General features: G+C 53.2%; 1 protein-coding gene across 1 annotated transcript in view; it reads right to left on the bottom strand.

Moving 5' to 3' along the window:
* Positions 1-2,936: 2,936 nt before the first annotated feature.
* CFAP77 (cilia and flagella associated protein 77) overlaps positions 2,937-20,429 on the bottom strand; it is a 146,859-nt gene continuing 129,366 nt past the window's right edge. Inside the window, exon 6 of the mRNA XM_047768773.1 lies at positions 2,937-3,783. Within this exon, the coding sequence (XP_047624729.1) occupies positions 3,661-3,783 (123 nt within the window). The 3' untranslated portion in view covers positions 2,937-3,660. The remainder of the gene's footprint in view (positions 3,784-20,429) is intronic.

The following is a 20,429-nucleotide window of genomic DNA, read 5'->3' as shown; positions in this document are numbered from 1 at the left end:
GTCCTCTCGGGCATCTTGCTCGTTGCCATAGCAGAGTGGCCAGCTCATCGATGGCCAGAGCCTCAAGGCGGGTCTTGAGGAAATTCTGTGTCTGGCAGCATATCCTCCCTTTCCATGGGGGATTCAGAGCGAGAGGGGGGTTCAATTCAAAACATCCGTACCGGCGTGCCCCTCGGGGCTCAGCAGTAACGAACTTGACTAGTATCCATGAGGATGAGGGCTCCATCCCTGGCCTCTGGCCTCGCTCAGTGGGTTAAGGATCCCGTGCTGCCGTGAGCTGTGGTGTAGATCAAAGATGCGGCTTGGATCCTGCATTGCTGTGGCTGTGGTGTAGGCTGACAGCTACAGCTCTGGTTCAACCCCTAGTCTGGGAACTTGCATATGCTGCGGGTGAAGCCCTAAAAACCAAAAATAGATAAATAGGTAGACAAAATGTTTTAAAAAACTGTACCTTCTCTTTTTAGTGGAATTTTTTAAAAGCGTAGCTGATTTAGTGTTGTGCCAATATCTGCTCTACAGATACACACACACAGATACACACTTTCTTACATTGTCTTCCATCACGGTCTATATCCCAAGAGGCTGGATATCTTTATCTTCTTGATAGATCTGGACACGAGGGCTCGTGTTCCTTTGAGCATCCTGCCCTCAACTTCGCACAGAGTTCTGGTTGTCCCTTTTCAATGTGCTTTATTAATTAGAAGAAAATAATAATTTGCATTTATCTACTAACTTAAAGTGCCAGGGAGTTCCCGTCGTGACTCAGTGGTTAACAAATCCAACTAAGAGCCATGAGGTTGCAGGTTCAATCCCTGGCCTCGCTCAGTGGGTTAAGGATCTGGCATTGCCATGAGCTGTGGTGTAGGTCGCAGATGTGGCTTGGATCCCGCATTGCTGTGGCTGTGGTGTAGGTCGGCAGCTAGAACTCTGATTCAACCCCTAGCCTGGGAACCTCCATATGCCGCAGGTGCTGCCCTAGAAAAGGCAAAAAGACAGAAAAAAAAAAAGTGCCAGATCCTGTGCCGATCCTCTTAAGACAGATTCTTTAATGGAATCGTTGGGGTTTTTTGCTTTTTAGGGCCTCCTCTGGAAGTTCCCAGGCTAGGGGTCGACTTGGAGCTACAGCTGCCAGCCTACACCACAGCCACAGCAACGCCAGATCCTTAACCCACTGAGCAAGGCCAGGAATCGAACCTGCATCCTCATGGACGCTCGTCAGATTCGCTTTCACTGAGCCATGATGGGAACTCCCTAAAGGAATCATTTTTTAATTTCGCTTGAGGAAATGTGCTGGGGGCCGTCAGGGGCCTGTCTTACAGATGAGGCACAGAGAGGAAAGGATACCTAGTCGGGGTCACACAGAAATTACCTGATGGACCTGGGCTTCATGCCTTTGACCACATGGGATGGCTGTGTGCTCAGAAAGGCACCAGGGTCCCTGCCCCCAGGGGAGGTCAGAAGGCTGCAGGGTGGCTTTAGTAGAGATGGATGAGTGGGGGTGCGTGTCTCCCTCTGGTTCGGGGGGTGGGAGGATTTGGGGCCCTTAGGATGAGGTGCGATCCATCAAGCTCCTCCCCCACAGCAGGATTCCTGAGGGGGTTGGCTAGCGTGTGTGGCATTTATCAGGAATTAGTTTCTGATGAGCTGCAGTGTGTGTGTGTGTGGGGGGGGGGGGTGTTGGGGATGGGACAGCTCTCCTGGAAACTCACTTGGGTCTGTAATCACCAGACTTGGTGTGGCTCCCTGCCAAGGCTGATGGAAGGTCCTCTGCCACTTCCCTTCTAGAAGAGAAGACGGATGAGGGGCTCATTTCTTTGCCAATAATAAAACAAGATGGTGTGGTTCAAACTGGGTGCTCCGTCAGGGAAGGCCTTTTGAGTGGGGGGCGGGTTGGCTTTTGAGCTGAGATCTGAATGACAGCAAGGGGCGGGCAGGTGACAGCCTGGGCCCAGGTGTTCTAGGCAGAGGTAGAAGCAACCACGAAGCCTGACACTGAGGCTGTGGGCAGTGGGGGGGGGGGCGGTCAGAGTGGGGAGAGGGCTGGCCCCCCGCTGCCCTAACCCCAACCCTAACCCCAGCCCTGGCGGTGGTGAGGCGCGTGGGTTTATCCCAAGAAGAGTGGACCCTCTGGAGGGCTGAGGGCGCTCTGTGGAGAAGGGATTGTGGTGGGAAGCCAGGAGGGAGGGTGTTCAGGAACCTTCAGTGGTTCTCCAGAGAGACGACAGGGACTCGGCGAGACGGCAGCATGGATCTGGGAGTTTGGGGAAGCAGCGCTGACAGCTTGGTGATGGATGGATGTGAGCAGGAAGGAAACAGAGTCGTGTGAAGGGTTTTGTCTTCAGCATCTGGGTGGTCTCATGTATCCGATGGGAAAAATGGTGGGAGAAGCATTTGGTGGGAAAAATCCGGAATTCTGTGTCAGGGGTGTTGGTTTGAGATGAGTGCAGGACGCCTGAGTGGAGAGTCTGGGGGCAATTGGATAAATGAGTCTGGAATGCTGGGGGTGGGGGTGGGGCCAGGCTAAAGGCAACCATGGGGACCCTCAGACCATTCTCATTATGGCTCAGCGCGTTAAGAACACAACTAGTATCCATGAGCATGGGGGTTCGAGCCCCAGTCTCGCTCAGTGGGTTAGGGATCCGGCGTTGCCGTGAGCTGTGACATAGGTCGCAGACACGGTTCGGATCCGGCGTTGCTGTGGCTGTGGCGTAGACTGGCAGCTGTAGCTCCGATTCGACACCTAGCCTGGAAACTTCCATATGCCGCAGGTGCCCCTAACATTCCCCCCCCCACAAAAAAACCCTCCAGAAGTTGTCTAACTTCGTACAGGTGCTGTTGAGACTCCTTGGGGAAGGTGCCCTCCCTTGAAGAGTTTGAGATTGGTTTTCACACCGGTTACAGGTTTACTGGTTTTTGTTAAAGGCACACGAGAAGGCTGACAAATAGCACTTTTAATTTAAAATAGATCAGTATCTAATTTGTGGGAAAAGCCAAAGGACCTGCGGAAAGATTGAGGTGAGAAGTGCCTTGGCCCCTGTGCTTTCAGCCGCCCACTGCGGAGGTGGGGCAGGGCGGGGCGGGGGGACCTGCCAAGGTCAGGGCTGGTGGAAGAGCCGGTCCAGACTCAGCTCTGAGGAGGTGGGGCCAGTCTGCATAGGGAGCGTGGGCTCTTCTTGCTGTCGGGGGTCCTAGAGAGATAATACAGCCCTGGAGAGACATCAGCCACCCACCCACAAAAGAAAAAATTTGCCTTTGGAATATAAAATAAGGGCGTTCAACACATGCGCCTGCCACGCTTTCTGCAGGAAATACGTGGGTTGCTCCTAACACTTGAGGGCAGAGCCTCAGCACCAACCCTTAGCCTGGAATCTAAACTCGAGTTTGGGTGTCTCTGATCAGGTGAGGGCTTGAGGAGAGAGATTGGGGGGCTTGGCGGGGGAGGGGAGTCCCTAAGTGGGGCATCGCTGGGGCCAAGGGAAGGGAGGGCAGCTCACTCAGAAGGAGGGGCTCTTACCCAAATGATGACCTAAGACCTGCATCTGAGGTCCTTGCGGGCAGAGCCTGTGTAGCAAGGGGCGGGGGGGGGGGTGTCGGGTCTTCTGTGCAGTGGGGACAAGAAAGCTGGGTCCTTCAGAGAAGCTTCTGCTGTGTCCAGAGGCTTTAGGGGTGGGTGTAGTTGCCCATCCGCAGGGTCCCCTGGCGCACGGCACACTCTTCGCGATGGGCTTTGAAGGCTCTCTGGCGGTCCGCCTCGGTGGGGAAGGTATCGAGGTGGGGGCCCACCTGTGGGGAGAGGGAGAGCGGGGGCGGGGGGTCAGTGGGCCCGAGTGCTCAGAGGCTCCCCTCAGCTCCCCTTCTCTCCCAGGCCTGCCCCCCCTGCCATCTTATTTTTTATGGCCGCCCCCACGGTACGTGGGAGTTCCCGGGCCAGAGGTTGAACCTGCGCCACAGCCGTGACCCGAACCACTGTGCTGACAACACCTGATCCTTAACCCATGAGCCACCAGGGAGCTCCCTCGCACCCATCTTAGAGCAGTAATCAAACTCGCTGTCCGAGGGAGGAAGTGCTGGCCTTGTGCTGCGGAAGCAGGGCCGCCTGGGCCTGAGGTTTTCCTTCTGTCCGGCTCATTGCCAGGAACGACGCGTGCATGATAAATATCACCTGACCGTGACCCGGTGGGGTCGCAGGGCTATGAGACCCAACGGCCAGCGTCACCCTTCATGTGCTGATGTTCCACCATTAAGACCCCAAACAAGCCGCCCTCTCCAAGGGGCGCCTCCTGGTGCAGTTGGCGCTCAGTCACTGCTGGACGATCTGATGGCCCCCCACTCCCAGGCAACAGCCCCAGAACCAGAGCCGGATCCAGTTAATGTTTTGTGCAATCAGTATTTAGGCCTGCTCTTCCCTTTCAAGAAATAGTGCTGGAGTTCCCTCTCAGGCGCAATGGGACTGGCGGCATCTCTGGAGTTCTGGGATGCGAGTTTGATCCTCAGTCCTGCACGGTGGGTTAAGGATCCAGCATTGCTGCAGCTGTGGCTTAGGTCGCACCTGCGGCTTGGATCTGGTCCCTGGCCCGGGAGCAACATAGGCTGCAGGGTGGCCAAAAAGAAAAAAAAAAGAAATAGAGGAGTTCCCGTCATGGCGCAGCAGAAGCGAATCCGACCAGGAACCATGAGGTTGTGGGTTCAATCCCTGGCCTCACTCAGTGGGTTAAGGATCCGGTGTTGCCATGAGCTGTGGTGTAGGTCGCAGATGCGGCTCTGATGTTGCTGTGGCTCTGGTGTAGACCAGCAGCTGTAGCTCCATTTCGACCCCTAGCCTGGGATCCATATGTCGTGGGTGGGGCCCTAAAAAGCCAAAAAAAAAAAGAAAAAAAAAAGAAAGGTGGCAAGTGGAAACATCCCCCTACCCCGCCCCATCTCCAGGGTCTGTTACATCACCTCCGAGTGCCAGAAGATCCCCCCAAAATGGCATTTTGTCTTTTAGGGTAACCTCAGGGAGGCACGGGTAGAAAGGGTTCAGGCTTGTTTGTTTATGCATCGGTTCGTTCGTTCACTCAGTCAGTCGTTCAGGCCACACACATTAACGGCGCAGCGCTCCGTGCCAGGCGCTGGGGGCACTGTGGTAAACAGGAGGGGTCAGAGGAGAAGCCGGTGCAGCCGTGGCCGTGGCCACACAGCTCTTTCATTAGAACTGGCAGAGCGGTGGGGGCTGCGATCAGCAAAAATAGGTGGGGTCGACCCTCCCCGGAGTCAGCGCCTCTCTGGGGAGGACCTGCGGGGAGGCTCATAGGATGGGTTTCCCAGGCAAAGGGGCCACATGTGTGCTGGCCTTAGGGCCCCCACAGCTCAAGTTCACAAGGGGAAGTGGGGGGCTGGCAGGAGCAGCTGAAGACCCTGCCGAGACTTCAGGATAAGGCAGGACCACACCCAGTGAGGGCACAGGCACTGGTCAAGAGCCAGGCCAGGGGGCACCCACCCCATGCTACGCCCATAGAGCTGCAGGCAGCCTCCCGGTGACAAAAGGTGAGAGAAAAAAAAACATGGGGAGAAGACGAAATAAGAAAAGGGAGCAGCCAGGAGGAACTTGTGGGGACATCCCTCTCTGTGTCCCACACTCTGGCCCCCATGGGGGAGCACAGCATCCTGGGGACCCCGACTCAGGAAGTCATGACCTTAGCCAGAGCTCAGACCCAGCAGTGGTTTCCTGAGAGCAGAGAACTGGCTAATGTCTCTGCCGAGGCCTGTGCGGCGCTAACGTGACCTCCTGGCTCCCTGGGCCCTGCACCAGCTGCCTGGCTCTGGACGCCATCAGGCCCCACCCCAGTCCAAGGTCTGGGCCATGGCTCAGGGTCAGCGAGACCCACGCTGTGGGCTGCCTGACCTCAGACCCAGGGAGCCGTGCTGGGAGGAATCCAACTTGACTTACAGACAAGGAAACAGAGGCCCAGAGCAGAGGGTGGTCCAGGGTCAGCCCCCCAGGGAATCAGTGGCAGAGAAGCTCTGTTTTAGCACACCCCCCCGCCACTGTCCGGCCCCTGGACACTAAGTTCTGCATTCCTTCTAGAATATTCTGCCGCAGCTGCTGCTCATGCTGGGGGCGGGGGCGGTCCCTGCACTTTCAATGAAGCAGAAAGGGGCAGGAGCTGCAGAAGCTTGTTAGCAACCCATGCAAAAGCAAGTGGGCGGATTGAGCTAGTTATTCCAGGACTTAAAGCCACATCCTTTGCTTGCTGGGGCACGTGGATCCCCTGGAGACGCGGCAGAAACCACGCTGCTCCCCTCTGGGAAAGCAGTACCCACAGGGTCCTCAGGCACAAACAGGTTCGTGGACAAGTCGCTCCGTGGACCCTCGTGGCAGCACTTCTGGGAGCCGCCCCGGCCCAGGCTGCAGGTTGCGCATCTCTCCAGATGGTCCACGGCTCTTGTCACCCAGGCAGGGCCTGAGCCTGGTCCGGATGCTGCGGGTGCACCTGGGCAGGACCTTCATCCGTCACCGAAGGCCCACCCAGACCCAGGCCCCACCCCTTGCCATCTGTCACACCGCGGTTGTTCTCAGCGCCATCTCTGATTTCAGGACAACTGCCAAGCGGCCTCACAAAAGTTATTGAGAAGAGAGGAGTCCCCCATACGTTGTAGGAGGAAAGTCATCAATAAACCAAAGGCCTTTTCCAAGGTACATCTTGTGTCCCCTCTGGCAAGAGACAGGGAGTTTTACCTGGTGACATGATTTTCCTGACACTCCTGCTTCCCAGAAGGTGGCTAGAGATACTCAGTAAGGCCTCAAAGAGACGCCCACTAAGACCTTCTCTTCTGGGCACCCCGCCCGGTTTGGATGCCCAGCTGCCAGGGCCTCTTAGGCCTCCGTGGTTGTCTGTCACACTTGGAGTGGCCCTAGTTCTGCCCCTGGGGTCTGGTCCCCAGTCATTCTTACCGGGGAAGCAGCTCTGAAGACCACATCTCTGCACCTCCCCCCCCCCACACCAGCTCTCCTAAGGGACCTCTCCCCAAAAGATGCATCTGCCTCCTAACCCCAGGATGTATGAAAGTGACCTTGTTTGTAAAAAGGTCTTTGTGGATACAGCTAAGGCTCTTGAGAGGAAAATATTCTGAATGTTCACATGGGCTTTCCATCCAGTGACAAGCATCCTCAGAGGCGCAGCAGCCACCGACAGAGGAGAGCGCCGTGTGAAGGCGGGGCCACAACTGGGGTGAGCGCCCGGAGCTCAGGAACGCCAGGAGCCGCCAGGAGCCGCCAGGAGCCGGAAGAGGCGAGGAAGCCTTCTTCCCAGAACTTTCAAGGGCAGTGTGGCCCTGCTGACCCCTTGATTTTGGAGTTCTGGCCTCCAGAGCTGTTGGAGAATAAATTTCCCTCATTGAAACCACTGTGTGGGTGGTAATTTGTTATGGCGGCCTTGGGAAATGAATACGGCCCCAAGCCATCCTCTGGGTGGTTCAGCATGCGGGAGGGGTGGGTGGTGCTCGTGGCGGGTGCTGTTGACTTGGTGCTGATGGTGGGTGGTGTTGACTTGGTGCTGATGGTGGGTGGTGTTGACTTGGTGCTGATGGTGGGTGGTGTTGATGGTGGGTGGTGTTGACTTGGTGCTGATGGTGGGTGGTGCTGACTTGGTGCTGATGGTGGGTGGTGTTGATGGTGGGTGGTGTTGACTTGGTGCTGATGGTGGGTGGTGCTGACTTGGTGCTGATGGTGGGTGGTGTTGACTTGGTGCTGATGGTGGGTGGTGCTGACTTGGTGCTGATGGTGGGTGGTGTTGACTTGGTGCTGATGGTGGGTGGTGCTGACTTGGTGCTGATGGTGGGTGGTAGGTGCAGCAGAGTCAGTCATCCATGGGATGGATCCAGGGGAACTTGGGTGAGTGCCCAGCCCCAGAGCCCTGGATGGTGGGGTCTGCACCTGCCCTGTTCCCTGAGGATGCCCAGTGCCTGGCATGGGGCCTGGCATTCAGGATGCATTTAAACGAACTTGGGTGGGTGAACAAATGAGTGAATGACTGGGTGAAGGAAGTGGGCAGAATTCACTTGACCTCAGGTGGTCAGGGCAGGCTTCTCAGGCCAGGAGGGACCTGGCAGTGGCCTAGAAGGGCTGGGATGAGGGAATGGAAGGGAGCTGCAGCAGGGTAATGGCCTCGGCGGCAGAAGGCGGCTCACCGCGTGGGTCTGGAGGTGAAACCAAAGGAGATGCTTCGTGGCTGAGGCTGATGAAGCCCCTGACAGCTAAAGAGAGCAAAGGCTTATCCACCTCCGCCTTGCCCCCACCCCCGTTGGGTGGTTCTTTGGAAAGAAAAGGGAAATTGGGCTTATTCTGTGCCCATAACTCCCTAGGTCTCCGAGCAGAACACAGGAGTCAGGAGTTCCCTGGTGGCCTAGCGGTTAAGGATACAGCATTGTCACTGCTGTGATATAGGCTCCGTCCCTGGCCTGGGAACGTCCACAGGCCAAGGGTGCAGCCAAACAAGAAAAAAAAAAAAAAAAAAAGAAAAGAACAGGGGAGCCCATGGAGAGGGGTGATCTGGCTCTCAGAATGCCAAGAAGCAGGTGCCCCTCTGCAGAATGTATGCCCGAGCCCACGGCTGGGCCCCTCAGGCCACGACTGATACAGTAACAGACCCACCGTTTGCCAGGCGCAGCGCACTGATTTCACGCAAGCCTCTTCCAAACATCCGCAGGTTGTCTCCATTTTACAGATGGGGAAATGGGGCCCGAGAAGGTTGAGGCACTTCCCTCGGGCCTCATGGATTCATGGATCCCCGGAGCTGGGGGACTCCCACCCTGGATCTTCAGTGATAAACTCCGCTCTCTCCATAAGTGCTCAGGAAATGAATCGCTGCTGGGACTGGCATGGCTCCCATCCTGCTCGCTCTCTCCTCCTAAAATAGCCGATCAGCCAGAGATGAGGGTCCTATTTACAAGTCAGGCCTCAAGTGTGTGTGGTCACGACCCCGCGGACCCCTGGCGTCAAAGGATGAAGAGCTGGTGGAGCAAGGAATTCCTTCTGAGATGCTTCTAAATTAAGCCATCTGCGGTCTGTCTCCGCCTGGAGCTAAGAAACTGTAACGGCTTTGGCAGGAGACAGCTCCGCTGAACGGAGCCGAGTCGCTCAAGGTCAATGCAGGTAAATAAGAGACGAGCGCCCCGGCCCACCAGCAGCCCTGGGAGCAGGATGGGCAGGTCGGTCCTATTTGAACGGGGAGCATCTATCTAAAGGCGCCCCAAGTAAGGACCAGGCACCTGTGCAGTGCAGTACACCCTTGGGGCCACGTGAGTGACGCAGACCTTCACGGACCCTGCAAGAGGGACAGGAGACACCGCTAAATGCACTCTCCATGTCGTTGTTTAATGGCAGTTTCAGAAGAAAAATTCCTTTTTTTTTTTTTTTTCTTTTTAGGGCCACACCTGCAGCATATGGAGGCTCCCAGGCGAGGGGTCGAATCGGATCTATAGCTGCCGGACTACACCACAGCCACAGCAACGCCAGATCCAAGCCACCTCTGCCATCTACACCACAGCTCACGGCAATGCCGGATCCTCAGCCCACTGAGCGAGGCCAGGGATTGAATCGAATGCTCATGGATCCTAGACAGTTGCTTAACCCTCTGAGCCACAACAGGAACTCCTGGACTGGGAAATTCCAATTCCATCTGGGGGGCAGGAAGGTCTTTCCAGGGAGGATGCAGGAGCCATCCAGGGGAAAAAGAAGGCAAAAATGTCCTAGATGGTAAGAAGTCACCCAAACCCTGAGGTGGGAGGAATTTGGACAAATTGGAGGAGATAAGAGCCAATCAGAGTGGCTGGGTGACAAAGAGACGAAGCAGGGGAGGTGAGCAGCCGGCAGAGCTTAAAAGAATTTTGTCTTCAGGAGTCCCCTGGTGGCCTAGAGGTTGAGGATCAGGTGTTGTCGCTGCAGTGGCTCGGGTCGCTGCTGCGGCACTGGTTCGATCCCTGGTCCTGGAACTTCTGCATGCCCTGATGTGGCCAGAAAGAAAACTGGCAAGAAAAGCAGACATCTGTCTTCAACGCTGTTCCTGGGGGTTGCAATCCTCTCCCTGCATAAATAACCCCTTGCCTCTTTGCAACCAGATTGGAATAGAAAAAACTCCCCACAACCGAGGTCGGAAGAGGCCTCAGCAATCACTGAATCCAGCTCTTCTGGGACACAGGTGGACATCCCGAGGCCTGGAGGTGGGAAGCAATTCTCCCAGGGTCTCCACGGTCCTGGGCAGAGCTGACACTAGCGGCCACTCCATCACCTTTTCCGAGGTCCACACCCTTCCCGCTGTGGTCCCCACTTCACCCCGAGGGAGCCAGATTCCTGGATTCCAGGTCCCAATTCATTTGAAAGCATCTGCGCTTTCCTGATCCACTTACAACGAAGCAGCTTTTTCATTTGATCGATTCCCTTAATTGTGCCTTTGACATTTCATTCATTTTGCTCTTAAGTTTATGGTTTCCTTCTTTGAAGTTACTCTGTTGTTCTTTCTCCAGCATCTAGAGTTGTCTGCTTCGCTGTAATTACCTTTTAATCTTTCTCTTTTTTTCTAATATTAACATTTATATAACACAGCATTAGCAACAAAATTTTCTTTTATCTCATCTCACAAGTTTTGAGTGTGTTTATTTTTGTTCGGTTCTCTTTTCATCTAATCTCTGTCAAATTTCTGTTTGGCTTTCTTCGTTGGTCCTTAAGTTATTTATAAATATGGTTTTAAATTTCCAGGCAATTTTGTTCCATTTGTGACTGATTTCTAATTTAATGTCTTTGGTGCCAAAGTAATCTGCAGGAATCAGACCCTTTGGTATTTGTTGAGTTTTGACTTTTTAATCTTTCTTTGAAAAGTTGATCTACCTTTTTTTTTTTTTTGTCTTTTGTCCTTTTTAGGGCTGTACCCGCAGCATATGGAGGTTCCCAGGCTAGGGGTCAATCGGAGCTGTAGCTGCCGGCCTACACCACAGCCACAGCAAGGCCAGATCCGAGCCGTGTCTGCGACCTACATCACAGCTCACGGCAATGCCAGATCCTTAACCCACTGATCAAGGCCAGGGATCAAACCCGAAACCTCATGGTTTCTGGTCGGATTCATTTCTGCTACACCAAAACGGGAACTCCTTGATCTACTTTTGACAGAAAGTCCCTATGTGGAATAAACTGGCACCAGTATAGAGGAGGTGCCCATGTGATCTGGATTAGGGGGTAAGATGCGACTGCTGCTGCCCTTTTATCTATGTGCTCATTAGTTTACTCTGAACACCTTTTTTGGGGGGGACCCCCTCGGCAAATGGAAGTTCCCAGGCGAGGGGTCGAATTGGAGCCACAGCTGCCAGCCTATGCCACAGCCACACGGGATCTGAGCAGCATCTGTGACTTACACCACAGCTCACAGCAATGCCAGATCCTTAAGCCACTGAGCGAGGCCAGGGATTGAACCTGCGTCCTCATGGATACCAGTCGGATCCGCTTCTGCTGAGCTGCGACGGGAACTCCCTCACTCTGAACACCTGTTGAGTGCGTGTGTGCCAGGCTCCATGCTAGGCGCCAGGATTCAGCAAGAACTTAGAAAACCTCTGTCAGAGAGCCAGGAGACTAGTAATAAAAACACAATCGCACCACTAATTACACTTGCCATTGTGCTGAGTATTAAAAGAAGTACCAGATGCTGTAAGAGGTTATAATACAGAGAATTAAAAACTCATCCTTTGGAGCCAGAGCATGCTTCCCGAGGATATAACATACAAGCAGAGACTCAAAGGATAAGGTGGAAATCCAAAAAAAAAAAAAAAAGAGTTCCCTGGTGGTGCATTGGGTTAAGGATCTGGTATTGTCATTGCTGTGGCTCGGGTTCAGTCCGTGGCCTGAGGACTCCCGCATGCTGCAGGTGAGACAGGGAAAAAAATAAAAAATGGATGAGTCAGGGGTGGGGGTAGCAGGCGAAAGTTGCATGGGGACCCGCTGGCGACAGAAAACCAGGCAGAGAAAGTGAACAGGCAGTTCACAGCTGGGAAATCTAGAGGCCAGAAGACACAGGGGAAGGGGCTCGACCTCGGATATGGAATCAGGCTACAAAGCAAGAAATACCATTTCTCCTCCTTCAGATGGGTGACAATGGGCATAAGTCTGGCACCAGAGATGGGAACCTTCACCTACCTTCTAGTGTGGGAATTCACTGGCACAGCCGCTCGGGGAGGGGTTTGGCATTGTGGTGCGAAGCCTGGACGTGTGCACAGCCTATGAACCCACAAGTCTCCCTGGGGAGACTTTAGCAAATGTCCACTAAGAGATGGGCACAAGAATCCTCGTGGTGGGATTCCTGCTGTGGCGCAGTGGGATCAGGTTCAATCCCGGCCCAGCACAGTGGAAGGGATCCTACGCTGCCACAGCTGCTGCGTGACTCACACCTGCAGTTCGGATCACCCCTGGCCTGGGAGCTCCATAAGCCACGGGGTGGGCAAAACAAAAACAAAAACAAAAAACAAAACTCCTCATTGTAATATGATGCTAGGAGTTCTCGTTGTGGCTCAGCGGAAACAACTCTGACTAGTATCCATGAGGACGCAGGTTCGATCCCTGACCTCACTTAGTGGGTTGGGGATCCGGCATTGCCTGAGCTGTGGTGTAGGTTGCAGACGCAGCTCAGATCTGGCATCACTGTGGCTGTGGTGTAGGCCAGCATCTGTAGCTCAGATTTGACCCCGAACCTGGGAACCTCCATATGCCATGGGTGTGGCCCTAAAAAGACCAAAAAAAAAAAAAAAAGACGCTAAGTCCTCGAAACAGCCGCGTCTGTCCATAGGGACTGGATAAGCCCAAGGTGGTGAATTCTTGTCCTGAAATACTTTGCATCAGTTAATAGGAATGCCCCTGAGAGGGACCATCCTACATGGTAGCCACTAGCCACCTGCGGCTATTTCAAATTTCAAGTAATTAAAGTGAAATAAAATTAAAAATTCAGTCCCTGTGTCGAGCTAACCAACCACATTCCAAGGGCTTCAGAGGTCCCAGCAGCCCCTCGGGCTACTGGATTGTGCAGGGCAGAGTAGAAAGTTTCCACTGTCACAAAAACTCTGTTGGACCTGCTGCTCTAGGTGCATCTGAATCCGAACCACAGTGTTGTACGGGGGGTGGGGGGGGGGGGGACAATGCCGATTTACAGAATGGAATGCTGATGTGATGCCATTTTTTTAATGTGTGGAAAAATTTAAAACATACAAAACCGTCTCCTCTGTTGTTGAAGCATATGCGTGAATCTAGGTAAAGGGAAAGACATGGGAGGGAAGAACGAGCCCAGAGTCCCGCTGGCACTGCCTCTGCCAGGCAGGGTTAAGGGCGGGCAGGGAAGCAGAGGGGGCTTCAGTTTTACCTGAAGAAGGAGTATTGCCTTTTGTGGGTTTTTTTTTTTTTTTTTCTTTTTTGGCTGTACCTGCAGCATATGGAGGTTCTCAGGCCAGGGATCGAAGCCCAGCCAGAGCTGCGACCTATGCCACAGCTGCGGTAAAGCTGGATCCTTAACCCACTGAGCCACATCCGGAACTCCGCCTTTTCCTCTTTTTAAGATGAAAACACAAGTGGAGATATTCTGTTTGGTTTTTTTTTTTTCTTTTGTCTTTTTAGGGCTGCACCCATGGCATATGGAGGTTCCCAGACGAGGGATTGAATCGGAGCTGTAGCCGCCGGCCTACACCACAGCCACAGCAACGCAGGATCCGAGCCATGTCTGTGACCTACACCACAGCTCACGGCAATGCCAGATCCTTAACCCACTGATCAAGGCCAGGGATCAAACATGAATCCTCATGGATACTAGTCAAATTCAGATTTGTTTCCGCTGAGCCACGACAGGAACTCCACTTTTTTTTTTTTTTTGGCTGTGCCCATGGCATTCAGAAGTCCTGGGCCAGGGATTGAACCCACACAGGACCCTTAACCCACTGAGCCACTGAGGCACTCCATGAGTTACTCTGTTTTATGAGATTGTTTGTTGGAGATCTGTGTTTGATTCCATTCGTGTTAAGAGTTTCACCGCCAAGCGGGGTTTCACCACCAGTGGTTTGTGACTTTGGCTTGTGCCCACCGGCAGGAGGAACCCGCCTGCCCCCGCCCCGGTCAGGTTCAGCTGAGCTGCTCCCCCCCACAACACACACGTCCTCCTGGAAGGGGCAGCTGGGCCAGCCGCTGTCCTGTCCCCTCTCATTTGCCACATGGCAGTTCCCCCACCTTGACACCAAGCATTTCAATGCCAGGTCTGGGGGCTGAGAAGGCAAAAGGTAGGATTTGAAAAAAAATAGCCAGGTTAAGATTTTTAAAAATCTTCCAAAGCACTAACAAAAAAATTGACAGTTATAGAGATTTTAGTTTAATTTTTTTTTTTTAAGTGACAACTGCTCAGGTGACAGAGAGAGATTTTGCTTTAAAAGATTGAGGGGCTGTCTCCTCTAATGAGAGGCACTTGAAAATTATGGATCAGTCCCAGGTCAGTAATTTCTGTCAAGCTTGGGCAGCTGGAGGTCAGAGGCCCCGCGGAACACAAATCTAGGCAGGGTGTGGGCAGACACGGTGGGGCCTGGGCTCTGATGTAGCAGGTCCAGGGTATAAGTAATTAGCGAGAGCGGCCGTGTCTCCTGAGACATCTGGTCCCTTAAATTGTTATTCTGCCACCGGCTCTCATTTCTCTGTGGTCCAAAAATAGATGGAGCAAGGACACAGGGCCTGACCCTCCCTGCTGACACACGCTGTGTTTTCAAAGAACATCCAAACCCAGGCTTGGGAAACAAACTTCCTGCCCACCCACGGGGTTGAAGGTGGAACAGCGGGGAACCGTGTCAAGCAAAGGGGGGAGAGCAAGGGACTTCAAGGCTGGGGGTGGGGGGGCATCAGGGACCATCCTCACGTGACAGGAGAGAAGACCAATTCTCAGGATGGCTAAGGCACTGGCTCAAGGAGGTCCAGCTACCAAGTGGCAAAGCCAGACCTGGGCACCAGGCTTCGGCTCCACTGACGGTGGGGTTCTTGAGACTTAGCGGGCCAGAAAGAGTCATGCTTGTCTTTGAAAATAGAAATCGGCTTGCTGTTTCCAGAAGCCAAACGGTACCTCTAGATCATTCCCAAAGATTAACTAAGGCTGGGTAGCAGCAGTTGACATCAAAATTGAACAGGGAGGAGTTCCCATTGTGGCTTAGGGGGTTAAGAACCTGACTAGTATCCATGAGGACTCAGGTTCAATCCCTGGGCTCCTCAGTGGGTTAAGGATCCGGCGTTGCCGTGAGCTGTGGTGTAGGTCGCAGATGCAGCTCGGATCCTGCTTTGCTGTGGCTGTGGTGTAGGCCAGCAGCTGCAGCTCTGATTCGACCCCTCGTCTGGGAACCTCCATATGCTGTGGGTACGGCCCTCAAAAGCAAAAATAAAATAAAATAAAACAGAACAGGGAATCTGTTTGGTAGATGCCGGTAGATTAATATTAGGGTAACACGAAGGCGGGATCCGTGTCCACCTCTGCTTCTTCAGTGTCTAAGTTGAATAGACTTCAGGTAAGGGGTGGTCATAATGAGAATTTGGGGCAAAACTGGGGTCACACCAGACCCTCCCTCACCACCTGCGGCCACTTTGCAGTACCCAGTTATCACCCTGTTCAAGGCTCCAAAGACAGAATCTGGGTGTGAGCACACATCCGAATTGACTGGGCTTTTTTTTTTTTTTTTTTTTTTCCAAAAAAAATGTTTTTGGCCAAAACCATGGCATGCGGAAGTTCCTGGGCCAGGGATGGAACCCACACCATGGCAGTGACAATGTCAGATCCTTAACTCACAGAGCCACCAGGGAACTCCTCAATTTTTTTAACCGCTATATTATAATATAATTCATGTACCATAAAATTCACCCACTTAGTGTCTATAAATCAATGATTTTTAGTGTATGCATAAGGTTGTGCAACCACCACCACCATCTAAGTTTAGAATCTTTTCATAATCCGCCAGAGAAGCCTTGTACCCTTTGGAATTCCTCCCCATTTCCTCCCCCCAGGCCCTGGCAACAATTAATCTACTTTCTGTCTCTGTGGATTTACCTATTCTCTAGGCATTTCCTGAAGATGAAATCATGCAGTGCGTGGTCTTCTGTGACTGGCTTCTTTCATTCACCGTGACATCCTCAAGGTCAATCCATGCTGTAGCGCATTTCGGTGCTTAAATCCTTTTCATGGCTGAATAATATTCCCTCGCACCATCTACCATGTTTTGGTTACCCATTCCTCAGCTGATGCACATTTGAGTTATTTCCACTTTCTGATGCTGCTAGGAACGTTCAGGCGCACGTTTGGGGGTGGATGTATGCTTTTCATTTCTCTTGGACATATACCTAGGAGTGGAATTGCCAGGTCACATGGGAATTCTGCGTTTAGCCTTCTAGGGAACTCTGACTGTGTTTTCCAAAGTGGCTGCCTGCCCCATTTTTTCTTCTCACCAGCAATGTGTTAATGTTCTGATTTTTCTATGTCCTTGAAAACACTTGTTATTTAGTCTTTTTTTTTTTTTATGATAGCCAGCCTAGTTCGTGGTGTGAAGTGGTATCTCCCCAAAGTTTTGATTTGCATCCCCCTAAGGGCTAATGATGCTGGGTATCTTCCATGTGTGTACTGGTGATTTGCGTATATCTTTTTTGGAGACACGTCCACTCATGTCCTTTGACCGTTTTAAAATTTAGGCTGTCTTTTCATCACTGAGTTGTGAGAGTAATATTTATATTCAAAGATACAAGTCCCTTATCAGATATTTGATTTGCACATATTTTCTCGCTTTCTGGGGGTTGTCTTTTCATTTTTTTTTCCTTTGGCCACAACGTGCAGTGGCTTGATGTGGGATCTCAGTTCCTGGACCAGGGATCGAACTCGGGCCACAGCGGTGAAAGTGCCAAATCCTAACCCCTGGACCACCAGGGAACTCTCTTCGTTTTCTTGATAGTATCATTTGAAGCACCAGAGGTTTTCATTTTGATGAAGTCCAATGTAATTTCCTTTGATGGGTTATATTTTATTTCCTCGTATGTAAAAATCATCTTGATGTAGTGTAAAAATATAAGGACTTTTAGGGTCCTTAGCAATTTATTTAAATGGCCCCTCTAAGGCAGGCATAGCACGGAGGCTGATGCCCATGTTCTGTCATAAAATATTTGCAGGCTGAATCTAGGCTCGTGAAAAAGTGTGGGGTGATTGATTAGCAAGGTCTGCCATGGTCACGGCTGGGAGAAGGTGCCATGCATTTGCTCAAAGAGATCCATACAGGGTCTCCCATGGTAACAAAGAGGAATAAAGACTCAGAAGCCTGGGGGAGACATCCATGTGTCTTAACTCCCTCTCGCTCTCTGGTCACCCTCACCTGGGATGGCCACAGTGAGGGGGAGAAAGGGGGGATTGAAAGAGATGAGACGGGGAGGCAGCAGGAGGCTGGAGAAGGAGCCAGCATGAGCTCCCTGGAGTCTTGTTATTTTTAGAGCGGCCCCAATTTGGCATGGGTGCAGGAGCCAAAGAAGGCCTAACAAATGCTCCCAGAGTCATCCCACTGGGGGCAATAATATGTGTCACTTTGTAAAAAAATGGTTCTGCTTTTTAAAACCATTAAATCTTCAAACAGGATGCAGAGCAGAGGGAAGGCTCTTGCTGATGATGGGTTTAAACAGGGCCTGGAAGAAGAGAGGGAGCTCCTCGCCATGAGATCTGGACTGTGGCCCTAAAGGGGTCCTCAGCCCTGTGTCGGCCTCAGCGTGTCTTGCCCGGCACGTCCATCCCTGGCTGGGCTGGACAGGCTCCAGGAGTCCCCTGGCCTTGATCTGCCTCCACCCATGCTCCATCTGGGAGGCCTGGAAGCCACTGAACCATCGTCATCTCAGCTTCACATGTGCCTCTCTTTAAATGCCTCAGCTCGAGAAGGATGTCGCCCTGGAAGCTGGGGTCTGGGGGCCAAGGCAGCTCAGGGGGAGGAAGACCCTTTCCTGTTTCCCCTGCCTTCACTCCGGAGCCCCACTCGACACACACACACACACACACACACACACACACACACGCACACCCCAGGATGCAAATGATAACTGCAGAGCCATCACTTGTGAAGCTTGACAGAAAATAATGAGAAACACTAAATCTTTTATAAGGTCAACACTCGCCTTAGCCGAGCAGCTGTCAAACAAGAAAAGAATTTAGCGCCGGAGCCACGAAACTTCCATCGGCTCATTAAGCCCAACAGGGCCCGGGCCTGGCGTGGCAGAGGAGACGCGGGCCCTTCCGTTTTGTGTCAGTAATTTGCGGCGGAGGAGGCAAGAAGAAACAGCCCGCGCCAAAGGGGCCTGGGGGGCGGCTGGGGAATCGTCAGTGCGCTGGGAGCGGCCTCGGCTCCTAATTGGAAGCATTGGGCATTATCAACGGAGGATTTGCCTCAGTTCCCTGACAGCTAGTGGGCCCAAAATGATCGCCCACTTGTCAGTGTAAAAGACCATTAAAAACAAACCATTTTGATTTAATTGGAGGCGGTGCACGGTGGGGCCAGGTGAGGATGCTGGGCAGCCCGGCTCACCCAAGCTGCCGCCCCTCTCCCTGGGCGAGGGGACTGGGGTGGGGGTGCCAGGGTGGGAGGGTGCGTTCCAGACTTTTCGCCTTTCAAAACCTGTCTGAGGAAGGAGTGGCTGCATGAGATGGAACAAGGCTTCACAGGAGCATCCAGGGCTGTTTTCAGTGGGGTTGTCAGCCAGCCCCGTGACAAGCAGAGCTGCCAGGAAAAGGGGGGGGGTCTCCCCTTTTCTTCTCGGAGCCCAGGTGATGGGAGTCTTCTTGGCGCTATTCTTCTGGGGGGTGGCCGGCTGGAGGGGCTCAGCCTGGAAATGGGCAGTGGGCTATTCCAGAAGGATGCTCCGCCTGCCCACCCCCCTCAGAGATAGCGGTGGGCCCTCATCTGCAGTGGACAGTGGAAGCCCTTCGTTTAATTGGCTTCTTTTGTTTTCAACTCGAGCCAGCGCTAAGGAGGGAGTTAGTGAAGGAGCCTGTGGACAGAGCGCCGTCAAGGAGTCTTTGTGAACCGGGCGGGCCCGGGAGACTTGGGTGCTGAGGCGGCCTGGCCGAGAACATTCGCATCGTCTCGGAAAGAGAAGGCCACCGGCTGCCAAGGCTAACCTAAGCTGCGCTGGGCTCTCCCCTCCCGACGGGCGCCCTCCGCGCACCAGCGCATCCGTCCGGGATGCTCGGGAGTCGGAGCGCAGACTCCTCGACGCCGGGGACGGTGTGTTTTCCATGTTGATACGCGGTATCCTGAACGCGGCGGGCACTTGATAAATATTAATTGGCGCCTGCCAGATCTCAGAGAGGTCTATATATTTGTATATTAATCTCCGCCGCGTCCCCCCAAGCGGCGATCTCATCTGCCGCCTACCGCTTTCCCATCAAGACGACACGCGGAAGCACGCGGAGCCCGAGGGCGGCGTCGGGAGGGCGAGGGGGAGGCGCCGGCCGATCCCTTAGTAAACTTCCGCGGCTCATTTTGCTGAAGGATCAAGCTGGGCGGAGACACGGGATCCCTGGCGAGCCTCACATTCCAGAGCTTCACATTTTGCTGCGGAATTTAGACAATGGGGATTCCTTAATTACTTTCTCTGGAAGTTTACCTGACAGTCTCCCCCAGGTAGCACAAGGTGCTTATTCAGGCGCACCGTTCCTCGGCTGACAGAGTCTTTGATTTTGTGCTCGGTTGCAAATTAAGTCCTTTGCTGAGCCGTCCAGGCAGGGCCCGTCAGTGCCTTATCGCTTATTCATATTGGCTGCGGCACAGCTCCTGAGTTACTGTGTAGGGAGCAGGGGACCTCCTCAGATGTGCGGTGTCCATGGCCCGTTCGGGTGGGGCGCCCTGTGCCGAGGTCTGGTGTCGTGTTTCCCCTTCTCTCTTATTGGAATAATGAGCAGGAAGGCCTTTCCCTGTATATTTTAAGAAGGAACAGACTCTTTCTGTGCTTGGCGAGGCTGACCCTGACGAGTCACAGGGAGGAATAGTGGAGTTAAGAGTCTTCGAGGAAGACATCAGCCAGGATGTTGGTGCCACAGTCCAGACACTGTTCGGGGGAAATGCCAACAGACAGGGGATCTTCCTCAACTGTTAGGGTCACCCTGTGGACATTCAGCAAATCCTGGCTGGCTGGGTGGACGGATGGATAGATGGGTGGGCAGATAGATGGGTGGGCGGATGGATAGATGGGTGGGCGGATAGATGGGTGGGCGGATGGATAGGTTAGGAGCCTGGGATAAGGCAACAGAGCCCTTAGAAATGCCTCGGAGATTCAAGCATCCTAAGATCCTTTTTTTTTTTTTTTTTGGGGTCTTTTCTAGGGCTGCACCCTTGGTGTATGGAGGCTCCCAAGCTAGGGGGTCTAATTGGAGCTGTAGCTGCTG

This window comes from Phacochoerus africanus, chromosome 2, assembly GCF_016906955.1.
Source record: "Phacochoerus africanus isolate WHEZ1 chromosome 2, ROS_Pafr_v1, whole genome shotgun sequence".
Lineage (NCBI taxonomy): Eukaryota > Metazoa > Chordata > Mammalia > Artiodactyla > Suidae > Phacochoerus > Phacochoerus africanus.
The sequence above is the reverse complement of the archived record's forward strand: the minus strand, read 5'-3'. Positions and strand labels throughout refer to the sequence as shown.